Source organism: Kuraishia capsulata, genomic scaffold (assembly GCF_000576695.1).
Source record: "Kuraishia capsulata CBS 1993 genomic scaffold, Kuraishia_capsulata_scaffold_3, whole genome shotgun sequence".
Lineage (NCBI taxonomy): Eukaryota > Fungi > Ascomycota > Pichiomycetes > Pichiales > Pichiaceae > Kuraishia > Kuraishia capsulata.
In genome coordinates this window covers 1119973-1132938 of record NW_019172952.1, presented here as the reverse complement: position 1 = coordinate 1132938, position 12966 = coordinate 1119973, and the positions used below count along the sequence as shown (strand labels likewise).

The 12966-nt window shown below is 46.8% G+C and overlaps 7 protein-coding genes across 7 annotated transcripts; 3 read left to right on the top strand and 4 right to left on the bottom strand.

The window, feature by feature from the left end:
- Window positions 1-584: 584 nt before the first annotated feature.
- KUCA_T00002842001 (uncharacterized protein) lies at window positions 585-1142 on the top strand (the record flags this gene model as incomplete). Its single annotated transcript, XM_022603128.1, has 1 exon — window positions 585-1142. One exon carries the CDS (start codon window positions 585-587, stop codon window positions 1140-1142), a length of 558 nt encoding a protein of 185 aa, XP_022458865.1.
- Window positions 1143-1562: 420 nt separating this feature from the next.
- Window positions 1563-3995, bottom strand: KUCA_T00002841001 (uncharacterized protein; the record flags this gene model as incomplete). The annotated part of the gene is made up of 1 exon (XM_022603127.1): window positions 1563-3995. One exon carries the CDS (start codon window positions 3993-3995, stop codon window positions 1563-1565), a length of 2433 nt encoding a protein of 810 aa, XP_022458864.1.
- Window positions 3996-4620: 625 nt separating this feature from the next.
- On the top strand, window positions 4621-6000 carry KUCA_T00002840001 (uncharacterized protein; the record flags this gene model as incomplete). The annotated part of the gene is made up of 1 exon (XM_022603126.1): window positions 4621-6000. The coding sequence occupies one exon, from the start codon at window positions 4621-4623 to the stop codon at window positions 5998-6000; it is 1380 nt and encodes a 459-aa protein (XP_022458863.1).
- Window positions 6001-6255: 255 nt separating this feature from the next.
- Window positions 6256-7405, bottom strand: KUCA_T00002839001 (uncharacterized protein; the record flags this gene model as incomplete). Its single annotated transcript, XM_022603125.1, has 2 exons — window positions 6256-7316; window positions 7378-7405. 2 exons carry the CDS (start codon window positions 7403-7405, stop codon window positions 6256-6258), a joined length of 1089 nt encoding a protein of 362 aa, XP_022458862.1.
- Window positions 7406-7840: 435 nt separating this feature from the next.
- Window positions 7841-8931, top strand: KUCA_T00002838001 (uncharacterized protein; the record flags this gene model as incomplete). The annotated part of the gene is made up of 2 exons (XM_022603124.1): window positions 7841-8074; window positions 8131-8931. 2 exons carry the CDS (start codon window positions 7841-7843, stop codon window positions 8929-8931), a joined length of 1035 nt encoding a protein of 344 aa, XP_022458861.1.
- Window positions 8932-9115: 184 nt separating this feature from the next.
- KUCA_T00002837001 (uncharacterized protein) lies at window positions 9116-12478 on the bottom strand (the record flags this gene model as incomplete). The annotated part of the gene is made up of 1 exon (XM_022603123.1): window positions 9116-12478. One exon carries the CDS (start codon window positions 12476-12478, stop codon window positions 9116-9118), a length of 3363 nt encoding a protein of 1120 aa, XP_022458860.1.
- A 79-nt stretch (window positions 12479-12557) lies between these two features.
- KUCA_T00002836001 (uncharacterized protein) lies at window positions 12558-12890 on the bottom strand (the record flags this gene model as incomplete). Its single annotated transcript, XM_022603122.1, has 1 exon — window positions 12558-12890. The coding sequence occupies one exon, from the start codon at window positions 12888-12890 to the stop codon at window positions 12558-12560; it is 333 nt and encodes a 110-aa protein (XP_022458859.1).
- Between the last annotated feature and the right edge of the window lie 76 nt (window positions 12891-12966).

Sequence of the window (12966 nt, the reverse complement as noted above, 5' to 3'; positions counted from 1 at the left end):
ATTGCGTTCCAATAGTATTTCAGTTGTATTTCAGTTGTATCTCAACTGCATACCAATCATCTCTCCACCCTCTATTTACCCCATCTTTAACTAATTATGTCGAAAATCCCACCAAAGCCACTCCCAAAAACACATGCTGATAAACTATTGACTCTGAGACTCTGACAACTTGATAGTACAGTTTTGCTTCACAAATAAACTAACAATGGCCTACAATGTCTATTTAGTCCGACCACCGATCCCTACCTTTAGGCCGCTATAAACTGCTATAGTTGGCAGCTGCAAGTTCATCATCACCCATAATAGCCACAAACCATTCAAAAAAAGCCCCCAAAAAGCCCCAAAAGTAAGGCATTGTTCCATAGTCCACCAATGGCCAAACCTCCTCCAAAACTCTGCCTTTTTCCCCTATTTCTGCCAATTTTTCACCTTCAAAGTCCGTTATCTCTCCTCGATCCCATCGGCCACCATCCTATTTTGTCGTGCGTCACCCAACTAAATTTTCGACGTCTTTTAAAGAATTTTCCCCCTCAGCCCCTGCTCCAACTTTTACACCATCGTTCAACGAGTTCTACCCATCAAAAATGGCTGCGGTTTACCCAAGAACGTGCTACAAGTGTGGTCAGATTGGCCATTTTGCCGAAAACTGCCAGGAGGTGGAGAGATTGTGCTACAACTGTCGTCTGCCCGGCCACAAGTCTTCCGAATGCACGGAGCCAAAGCAGACCACCCAGAAGCAGTGCTACAACTGCAACCAATTGGGCCATTTGCAAAGCGAGTGCCCAGAGCCAATCAAGGAGTCTGGCAGCGGTGCTAAGTGCTACAACTGTGGTCGCTTTGGACACATCGCCAGAGCCTGCACCAAGCAACGCTCTCCAGCTGAGGCTTCCCCAGCCGTTCCCGGTGCTACCAACGTTGCCCCAGGTGGAGCTGGTTACAAGGCCGGAATCACCTGCCACAAGTGCGGTGGTGCCAACCACTTTGCTCGTGACTGCCAGAGCGGTGTTGTCAAGTGCTACGCCTGTGGAAAGACCGGTCACATCTCTAAGGACTGCTCTTCTGCCAGCGTTAGTTCGAAGGCGTGCTACACCTGCGGCGAGCCAGGTCACATTTCCCGTGACTGTGACAAAAGAGACGAGTAAGCAAGCTGGAATTGAATCGGAAGTGAGCTAAGACGAGTTGCTAGGAGCGAGCTGAGACGAGTGTGTTTTTCGAAAGTTTGAAGTGAAAGTGAAAGTTTTGAATATGATTTTGTGTCTTTTTTCGCTCTAAAGTGTGGTGTAGATGTAAATGGTGCAATTCCGAGGATATGGAATTTTGTATGAAATTAGCCATACAATTTGCGATTCAATTAACTGTCGCTGAGTACGCTATGGGTCTCATTGTTGAACATGTCATTGATATGTCATTCGCTATGAAACTTAGTACAAATGAAACTTTGGCTCCATAATCGTTGCGGCATTTCTCCTGCGCAGATTCTTGGCATTCGGTAAAGCTGTAGGGTATAATTTGCATTGACTCACATAGTCACAGCCTAATCGTCTTTTCATCATCCGCTATATTCAACCCCGATAAATAGCATCTCCTACTGCACATGCCTCCTTCGTCTCCTTGAAATCATGAACCCTCACCATGTCGGAGCCATAGCTGATACACGCCATGACAGCTGCAACAGATCCGACAACGCGATCTTTAGCCACACTCACATCTGTTAGTTCGCCAATGAACTTCTTCCGACTAGGTCCAAGTAGAAAAGGCAGCCTGGCAAAAGACACGAACCGATCCTCAATTGTAGAACCATACTTCTTCATCTCAGGCGTCCGGCGAATTATCTCCAGGTTCTGAGTAGATGCCTTGGAAAATCCAAGTCCAGGGTCGATCATCAACTGCCATCTTCTGATTCCAGCCGTAATAGCTCTGTCAACGAGTATTGCCAACTCATCACAAGTCTCCTGAACGAGATCACCATATTGGTTTAGCTTCGCCATTGTCGCAATATCACCGCGTAAATGACCAACGATGTACGGGGCGCCAGCCGCAGCAACGACCGAGTACATTTGCTCGTCAAAAAGCCCTCCACTCACATCGTTGATTATATCTGCTCCCTCAGCAAGACTCTGCTTTGCTACCTGGGAACGATACGTATCCACGCTGATTAGGATCCCATCGTATTTGGCTTCTGAACGTATGAGCTTCACGGCTGGAATCACCCGGTCCAGTTCTTCTTTCTCACTTGGTTGATCTGAACCAGGACGAGTGGAACATCCTCCAATATCAATGATCTCCACCCCAGCTAAAAACATTTCTTGAACTTTCGCTAGAACCTTTTCTGCAGAATCGTTGCTGCCACCATCTGAGAACGAGTCCGGGGTAACATTGAGAATGCCCATCACCTTCGTTTTGCCGCTGTTTCCAAAAGTGTCAAATCTGAGACCTTGAAGAGAGCCCTTACCAGAGCCGTCATATTTCTCAACTAGACGGGGAATAGGAACAACGTTCAAAAGGTCCGAAGAGGTTTGAACAGAACGATCCACTTCCTTCTTCAAAATTTGAGCTAAGTGATCATGAAAGGGCTCAGCCGTCACTGGGTGGATTTCATCTGGACCAACCAGCTCGCAAAGAGGCGCAAGTACAAAAGACCGATCAACAATTCCAATATGGGGGATCTTGAGATCTGGATCGTCCACTATTGTACCGTCATAAAGAAGAATGTCGAGATCAATGGCCCGGGGACCATTCTCGATCTTTTTGACTCTTCCCATATCTTCATACTCAATTGCCTTCACTGTCCGGAGCAGTTCATGTGGCGACAGCGTGGTTTTGACCTTGACTGCTCCATTGACAAAATCTGGTTGATCAAGATAGTACATTGGTTTTGAAACATATAGAGTGGAGCTGTTGAGCACTTCAACCCCACGTTTTTCCAGAGCTTGTAAGGCCTGCTGAATATTCTTCACCTGGTTGCCCTGATTCGATCCAAAAGCCAAATATGCGATGTGGATTGCATCTGAGGATTCATCGAAAGTCGTTGACTTGTTGAGATTGGGGATTGAAAAAGCGTGAGCACCAGTTTCACTGGTTTTGTTCGCTGTATCAATTTCCCTAACGGGTGCAATTTCAGACCTCAAACGCGTGACTGAAACACCAACCCCGTCTGAGGCCAGGATTGCGTTGGGTTTGGTCACTTCTGCAGTGCAAGCGTCCACGTTAGGGTCCACTGTCATCACGAGACTTGCGACGTTGGATACTAATGCCTCGACGGTCTTGAAATTGGAATTTTCCACATAGTCCACAACCTGCTTGACGGCATCAAAATAGCGTGCCTTAATAGAAGTGAGAGGAGCTCCATACTCCATTTTGAGGCTGATCCGCACGATTTGCCGTTGGTAGCGTTCAAACGTAAAGACACCGATCACCGTCAACAACTGTAGATCATGAACTGACACTACATCTGGAGACACAGACGTCAATTTGCCATCAGAAAGGCTTCTTTCGAGCTCAACCTCCATGGCCCTGCACCTAATCTCAGATTTCTCAGACTCGACACCAACTCGGGCCACATCCGTACCACAGGCATCGAGTGCCAGTCTCACTGCTTCTTCAGCAATTCGCTCAATTGAACCAAAATTTACATTTGAATGCGAGCGGAAGTGATCCAGAACCTTGCTGGACACGACAGCGTAATTCAGAGAATAACGGAGATCGTCTGTGGCAGCAGCTTCTTTTAGATCCGCGCCTAGAGTTAAGGAAACAGCTAGCGGTTGTGGAACAGGCCGGTTCCAGAAGTCTCTGCCAGTTATAGCATCAATCTTGAGACCATCCACAAATACGGTATCCTTCTTTGCTGCCAAAACCCCCAAATTTCTCGTTGATCCCATTGCAGACCGTAGGGCGTGAATCGGAATTGTGGGAGAGAGATACACGGTACTCAATCGCTCGGTTGGCTTCAACGTGGCACTCAGCGGGAAAAATCCCCGAAATGCTCCTGATGCCATAAATATTGGCCAGATGCCAGGGCTGCTGGGGTATTGGGAAATATATGAAGCAATGGAGGGAGGGTGGAGATCCTATTATGCGCTCTGAAAAAGTCTGAGGTAGTGTTGATTCCAACTATTCGCCGCATCAACGGATCATGGGGATTGAAAGGTGGATAGAGGTAGATAGGAGTGGAAAAAAGAAACACTCAATTGGATAGGCTGAAAACTGATTAAAACAGATATTTGTGAGATTACCTTCAGCTAAGGTTGATAAGTGCTTCAAACTGGGTCACCCTTTGTCCGACACTCTCTCTGGTCGGCCATACAACACTCACTCAACTTACCACCAGTGCCATACCAAATCTGGTTTCACGGATGTTTTGGTCTGTATTCAAGCTGGTTATTTCGTTTCAAAGTTCATTATTCCAATTCTTACATCCGGTAATTGCATTTTGTAATACATGACAATGTGTTCTTGCCACGATTCAATTCTTGTTGTCTTCCCCGGGTTCTTGTTAAGGGCCGCACGTCTTTGCCTCTGGGCTCCCAACCTCATCAGTCCACTGAATCCGCCAACGCCAGACAAGGGAACAAGACTTCTTCTTCTACTCTCTGCATTCTCCTCCCACCTGGTCTGTTTTTTATGTTCAGAGCTATTAGACACCTCTCGACGGTATCCGCTATGCGGCTGGCTGATGTGGTGATTATTGGTGGGGGTCCTGCGGGTCTGACGCTAGCCTCTGCTCTCAAGGCTTCGCGATCAACCAGTCAACTCAAAGTTGAACTGATTGAGGGTGGGAAACTGTTGGAGGGTTTACGTGAGTTTGGCAATTCGCCACCGGAGGATATTACAAACAGAGTGGTGAGTCTGACGCCCGCAACTGTCAATTATTTGGAGAAGATAGGCGTTTGGGATTTCATTCGCTACGAGAGAATTGAAGAATACGACAACATTCTGGCATATGACGGCGTCACCAACTCGAGAATTGAGTTTGAGCATGTAGGAATTGCCACAATGTGTGAGAATTTGAATCTTCAATCGGCGTTGCTGGCTAAGATTGAAGATTTGGGCGAGAGTGGATGCCCGCTGGATATTCATGACTCAACGAAAGTTGTCGGTATAGATTCAGCCGGTAACGGATGGCCAGTGGTGGAGCTTGATAATGGTGAACGCATCCAGACGCGTCTTCTAGTTGGTGCTGACGGCTTCAACTCCCCTGTAAGAAAATTTGCCGGTATAGAGAGTAGGGGCTGGTCCTATAATCGGTGGGGAATAGTTGCTACGCTGAATTTCAAAGTGGATTCTTTCAGACAAATAACGGGATGGCAGAGGTTTTTGCCCTCGGGTCCAATCGCGCTTCTGCCACTCCCAAACGACATGGCTTCTTTGGTGTGGTCGACCACGCCTGAACTGGCAAACGTTCTCTTAAAGCTTTCGGAAGAGAAATTCGCCGCGATGATCAATGCTGCCATGAAACTGGACCCAGAGGAGATGAAATATCTTTACAAACTGGCAGAGGAAGACGACAACTCACTTGTTGACTCGATCAGTTGGAGACTGTCTCTTTTCAACAATAAGCTCCAGCCCGAGCAACACGAGCTGTATCCCCTTGAAATTGAGTCGTTAGTACCAGGATCCAGAGCTAAGTTTCCGCTGAAGATGTCACATGCAGATACCTATGTTGGTCCGCGTATAGCGCTAGTAGGTGATGCCGCTCACACCACACACCCACTTGCTGGCCAGGGTCTCAACATGGGCCAAGCCGATGTTCAATCGCTCGTCAATTGCATCGAGACGGCTACGGAACGTGGTCTGGATATAGGCAGCACATTGGCTTTGGAGCCTTATTTCAGTGAGAGATGGCCCATCAACAACGCCATGTTGGGTGTAGTGGACAAGCTCCATAAACTGTTCTCCACTGACTTTACGCCGGTGGTGATGGCGAGGTCTTTTGGTCTTGACGTTCTCAATACGGTTCCGTTTGTTAAGGACTTTCTTGTGGATCGGATGAGCAGTAAATGAATGAAATCTGATGGGTAGTGTATATAGGAGGATTCATTTGGAAAAGTGTGACTTTTGAAAATATTTTAAAATATTTGAAAATATCTGAAGATATCTAAATTTCTTAGTAGTTCTGAAAAGTGAAAAATTCTAAAGATATCTGAAAACCAAAAAAGATACTACTTGATAACTACAATATTTCAAATCTCAACTAAATTCTTTAAAAAGGGGTCTAATATTATTACAGTGACATATCAAAGCTCATTATTTTCACTATCATTGTCCAATGGGTCTATATCCACGCGGTTTATTATATCCACCACGATTACCTCGACTCTGAAAGTTTCCCTTGATTTTCCGCTCACTATCCCTTCTCCAAGAATCGCTCAGTTTCCGCACACTCTGACTGAAGTCGACATGGATGCGGCGATCATCTATGAGAACATTGTCCATCTTGAAGTAGGCCCTCTCACAAGCCTCTTTCGAGTCAAACTCAATGAACGCATATTGAAGACTCGAACCGGTGACCTTGTCCTTGATCACTTCGCAGGACAGAATCTTTCCAAACCTCGAGAAAATGGTTTTTAGGTCTTCCTCCTGAGTTAGTGGATTGAGCTTGCACACAAATAGGACGTTCTCCATAGGTTTGAAATCAGCGCTCGGCAGATCTCCCAACAACTCCAGCGTTAATGCCTGCGATTGAGCCTGTGTTTCCCGCATCTGCTCTTCTCTTGTTGTTTCATGGTTTAGTTCTTCCTCCTTTTCTTGATCCTCTTCGTACACTAACTGGAAGGTTGAGAGCTGAGCCTTATCGGGCCTAGGGCTCACAGAAGGGGCAGAAAATCCAACCGGATCCGGATACGGGTCATCCAGCACATAGGTGTGAAAAATCCTTATATCTTTGATGGGTCTTCTGCTAGAATCAATTATAGCTTCATTGACACTCTGTAGAGTCTGGAAGCCCTCCACCACCTTTCCGAAGACGACACCACTAGTGTCCAAATCTTTCAAAAGCGTCTTATCATCTGTCAAAGTAATCAGAAATCGCGAGCCAATTAACGGGCTGTCAGTTGTACCAAAGTTCAAGAAAGAAACAAGCCCAATGTCGTCGTGTTGGCGGTGACTACGACGTACCGGCATCAGACGTCTCTGGGAAGTCAACTGAGTCACCGCATGTCCACCGTCTGACAGAGGAAAATGTGGATCACCACATTCTACAGCGAAATCACGCTGAACGTCGTAGAATGGCGAGAAGTTGTAGTATTTTGCCTTGCACAACTTGATGAAGTTCATGGAACAGCCCTCAGCATCTTCATAGAGGTCCACCACCATATTACCTGTTCTCGAAGTTAGTAAATAAGCAAAAATGTCACAAAAAATCAGCAAAACTAAACTCACCAGCTGACGTCTCCAATAATACACTCATGCTGCCATGTCCCTTTGTTTCCGAGCGTCGAAGTAACAAGGTCTTGTTAAAGCTTTATGCTTATCGGCATGCACTTAAAGTGTTAGTGCTATAACCAAAGTTACGCCGCAAAGCAACAACAACAGGACGGATTCGCAGCGTTTATCAGACAGTGAATTGTTCGTTTACCAGGCCTCAGAATTCTAGACTTTGGGATCCCATCGAGGATATCACAAGCTATTTGCTATTCGGTTTGAGAAGAGTTGCTTATAACGTGTTTGAAAGCCCCTGTGTCAAGAGTCGTTTCATTTGTTTGCCGAAAACACGCTTGTTGATAACTTGTTCATAACTCGGCAGTTTTCTATCCGATCACCACGTCTGTTGCCAAGAGAATTTAAGAACATTTCAAACCTGTTCCACTTTTGAAATCCAACCTTTGTGATAGGAAAAGGCGGAATGCAGTTGACCCACGATGTGCTGAGTTCTCACCTCTTTGAAGGCCATTCCATCCTCTCCTACGGTGCCGTTTTGAAACTGAAATTAGCACTGAAACCGAGTCTCAGATTCAGGAATCTAGTTCAGTTATCGCCATTCCATAGCCAAGTTGTCTTGAAGAGCAAACAACTCTCGGAGGACATTGTGTTGGACAAGTTTAATGCGTTGAGGAACGATTATCGGATGCCGCAATACGTGAGTAAATTACCACACTGGAAGTACGAATGCTTCAATTTTACTAACAGTTCTAGCCAATTGTCCTGTGTCATGGATTTTTTGGTTTTGACCAGCTTCTGATTCTCCCCAACCCAAGCACCGTCAAAAGAAAGCTGCTTTCCTGGTTCGGATACGAGCAGCCGCAAGGCAAATCGGATGTACAATATGCAGCTGAAGACTACAAGCTTTGGGAGTATTTTAAAGGTGTCGGAAAAGAGTTACGAGCAAGAGGACTGACCGTACTGATAGCCCGGGTTCCACCATTTGGAACAGTAGAAGAACGTGCTCAGGTGTTGAACGGCTTCATCACAGCCAATCTTGGAGAGGGTACCAAAGTCAACCTGATAGCCCACTCTATGGGGGGTTTGGATTGCCGATATCTGATATCGAGGGTAGAAGACAAAAAGTTCGAAGTTGCAAGTCTAACAACAGTTTCTACGCCGCACCACGGCTCGTCCATCGCAGACATCATTGTTCAGAATGTGCCGCTTCCGAAGGTGCCAGGAAACACCATTTATCAGCTGAGCCAAGAGTATTGTGACACTGAATTCAACCCAGAGACTCCTGATGATCCTAGAGTGCTTTATTTTAGTTATGGATCGCGATGCAAGCCGAGCTGGACGAATCCTTTCTACTACCCGTGGAAGCTGCTCAAGCAAAAGGAAGGCCCCAACGACGGGATGGTGAGTTGCCAGTCGGCCAGATGGGGCCAATACATGGGAACTATAGAAAATGTGGACCATTTGGAGCTGTTGAACTGGAAGGTGAAGGAGGACTTCAATGCTATGGCGCTGTATCTGGAGATCATGGATACGTTAAATAAGAAGGGACTATGAAGCAAGGCTATAGACACCAGATGTGGTTTAGATCGGACATTAGGGACATTATACAATTTCACATTACACGAGGAGGATATTCAATGGGAGGTGCTCAAAAAGACTTTTGGACATCTATAATTCGTTATAGCTCATTAAAGCTCGTTATAGCACATTCTAGCCCATTATGCCTTCCCATAACTGACTATAAGCGTCCCAGCATCTCGTTCAAATCATACGAACAACTTCGACAATACTCAACCAAGTCGTCCCAACGGGCATCAGTATCGTTAAGACCAAGTTGTTTCTGCACAAAATCACATCTTTGACCCTCAGAAATCACCCAGTTTCTCCATTCTGTGACGGCAAGATTGGCCTCTATCCGGTTCAACGCCTTTAGTTGGGTCAGCAGCTCGTTTCTGCGCACACCCAACTCAAGCAGTTCTCTCTTGAGCTCAAAATTGTCATAGTCTTCACCACGGTTCAATACCATGGAGTTCACCTTGAATCGAGAGAAACACGCTGATTGGCGGTCGGGCAGCTCAACCGTCACCATAGCATCCAGGTCCTTGAGATTGACTGCTCTTTGCATCACATTTGGAACGTCCACGAGCGACTTGATGAGCGACTCGTTCTTGGTGGCTGTCCAGTAGGAGACAGTGGTTTTTCCCATCAAGCTGAGGTTGAAGAACGCGGAGACCACCAGAGCAAGTACCAGAACCCAATGGGTTCTCAAGCTGGTGAGGATATCCCAAATCCACTTGAGTAACCACTGGAGACCGAGGGCACTAAGAACGAAACCTCTCTGCCAATAGTAATGGACAATGATGCTTTTCTTGATGATCTGGATGGTGGTTCTGTCCTCAACAATCGGATTCGTGTATTCGGCATCTCTTTTGGTGATCTGTCCGCATATCCTAAGGGCCTTGAGAACCACCTTATCGTCGTCCAGCTTCTGACGAACCGTGTCAATCTTATGGTCCAGTTTTTCCACCTTGAGCTGAACAACCCTCGTCAAAAATCCGTCGGAAAGCGAGTTCAGCATGGACTTGTCATCGAAATATACCTTGGAGTAGATAGACAGTTTGCAGCTCGAGTTGTTCAGTCCACAGATGATGAAGCGACATTTGACTCGCAAAGGCGTCCCAATGGGAAGTTTGAGCAATTGAGTGGTCTCGGTGATATTATAGTATTGACCATGGACCATGGTCTCAATGCACTGTTCAATACATGCCTCCCTTCCCGAGGGCGTATCCCAGAGAATCATGGGCCATGCCCTTCTGGTCAGCCTTTGCTTCTGATCACAACACCACATCTCGGCCTTAATCTGCTCATGACGAGGATCTGTGAATGGGAGAATCGTGTGGATGATGGAGGACTGGTCACCAACCAGAATATGCAACAGCGCTCTCGCAGGCAGCGGATATACCTTATCCCAGACCAAGTCCATCTCGCCAGAGTAGTTCATGCGCATTTCACGATGGCCTGTGTCAGCAGATGTCACCACAGACTCCACTTTTCTTGGAGCTGCGGTGTTCAATGCAGTCAGTCGCTCCTTCTTGAAGATCTCTCTGATCTCATGGAACTTGGAGATCAACTGCTCCATAGACAATGGGTTTCGAACGGTGTGGTTTTCAATCAACAGGTTGATCTGGTCGCTCACCACCTTGCCTGGGTCCATGAACAGCTTCGTCTTGATGGAAACACCGCTCACCATGAAGATCTTAAGAACATCGCAGTGCTGTTCCTCGACAACCTGGACCGAGACCAGGTTCGTGATTGGCTGTTTGCTAAGTGAGATGAACCCGGAGTTGTTGGTGTAAGCATAGAAGTGGTTCTGAGAAAAATAGCATCTTCCACAGAGCTCCTCCTTATGCGAAGGAGCCCATACCTGTCTCACAGAGAGAAGACAGAATTCGTCAGGATCAACCAGGGTCTCAAACACAGACTTCATCTCGACATCCAACTGTTTCAAGTAGCTAGGATAGAAGCTGGGGAATAGCGAATCCTGCGAAATCCCCCACCTGGTCAGCCCATTTTTGGCCTTGGAGCCTTCTCCAAGATAATACGTTCCCCAATTGACGATTCCCCAGATGTTGGCAGTGGCAGCCGTGGGAATGAGCGTTCCATTCACAAAAGCGTGGGAAATGCAGGCGAAATTAGTTCTTTCTGTCCTCAATGGAGTATTAACCTGGACACGGAAACTCTGCGAAAAACCGTCGTACTCAACCCTCTGAACGGCCTGGAACTTTCTCAGCATGTTCTCGTAGTTTTTGGGATCAACGGTGGTGAGCTGGTTGTCCACGCTGGTGTTGATTGAGTCAGCAAAATGGTCAAAAAGGACGGCATATTTCCCATCTAAACCGCCGATCTCAAGCGCACGCCGTTTTTCTTTGGTGAAGACCGTCATCCAGCTCTTTAGCTCTGCTCTGGTCTCGCACTGGAAAGTCAGCTTGGTGTCGATCATCTTGATCTCGAAGCACAGTCGTCTGTCCTCCTCGGGCGAGTACCGGATATTGCAGAGCAAGATGCCAAACTTGTTCGTCTCTTGGACGGCTCTTCGCGAAGGACTGAGGTTCATGAGACCGAAGATTCCGTTTTTGAGGAACGCCCATCGCCTGACCCACACCTCCTTCTGGTTGACAGTGGTCTTCATGAACAACCACCCATGCTTCTCAGAGGTATCGTCCGACTCGCCAATCAGATTAGAATTCGTCAGTGAGGAAACAGAGTAGGCAGATAGTTCTTTGGGCGGTCTGAATGGCAGCAACGCGTTCTCTTCTGTCTGGAGCCTGGCTTCATGGAGGTCTCTCAATAGAGCTTCTCTGTGAGACTGAAACTCCCGATTCCAGTGTGAAATATTCTGGAGATTGCGATAAAAATGGCCAACCTGAAAAACGCTCATTACCTTTTCTGTGGTAGGAGTATCATCAAGAACAGACCATGCGAACTCAATGAGATGCGACGAGATGTTGGACTGCAGCGAAGTCAACGAAAAATACAAATCCAAAGAAACAGTCAAATACTGCTTTCTCAGCTCATACAACTGGTAGGCATCCTGCTGAATTGCACGGGGATCCGTGGTCTTAGGCTGGGAAGTGTAGCGTATCAGGTACTGATCGAACTTGAACTGGATCTCTTCAAAGTCCTTTCGAATGAGGTAATACTCACGGATATCCACCTTAATGAAAGACTCAAGCTTCCGCAGAGTCCCTTCCTCCAGCGAGTACATCTCCGTCAGCTCTGTAAATGCCTTTTTCATGATTGCAGCCGAGTTCTCCAGACTCGGCAGAGTGTAATCCAAGTCCAGGATACCCTGGTTGATGAAAGTGGGACAAAGAATGCCCGAAATGTTCTCTGAGATCGATCTCAGCTCATTGTGAACTTTGGCAAAGTCTTTGTAGTAAACCAAGATCGAATTGAACCAGTTTTCAACCAGCCTGACCTGGAAGTGCATGTGTTCCATGGAGGCCCGGAACGTGGGAGAGTCCAGCGACAACTCCTTAAGCCCAGCGGCTATCAGCTTAACCTGCCGTTCAGTGGATGATGAGGGAATCGAATCGCTCATTCCGGCTTTTTTGAATGTGCAAAATGGCCAATCGGTTGGGTTGTTTGGGTTTGTATAGAAGGAGCTTCGTGAGACCTGCTTATCTGGAGCCGTCAAACAGATCGGTAAAGACACTACAGCTCGATGTTCTGGGTTTTGGTGATTTTGGTAATTTTGGGAGTGTACAATGATGGCAGTGGTGCATTGACCGAGGAATATAGTACATATAGGTACATTTGGAGGTTCGTGGAAAATCAGCCTGAAGTTTGGCTTTCTTCTGGCCGTGGTGGAGGTAAACCTGCTGCGGGAACTCTACATTGGAAGAACCGTACATTCTCCTCTCCAAATTCCTTCCAGAACAAAATGGAGACCTCCTGCGCTCTCCAAATATCTTAAACAAAACCATATATTCCTTGTTTTCCTTTATAATCATTCCAGTTGGAGCGCTCGTGGGCTGTCCACTGGACCTATGGGTCTAAGGGTCTATTTCGTATTGCGAGCCCTGGCAA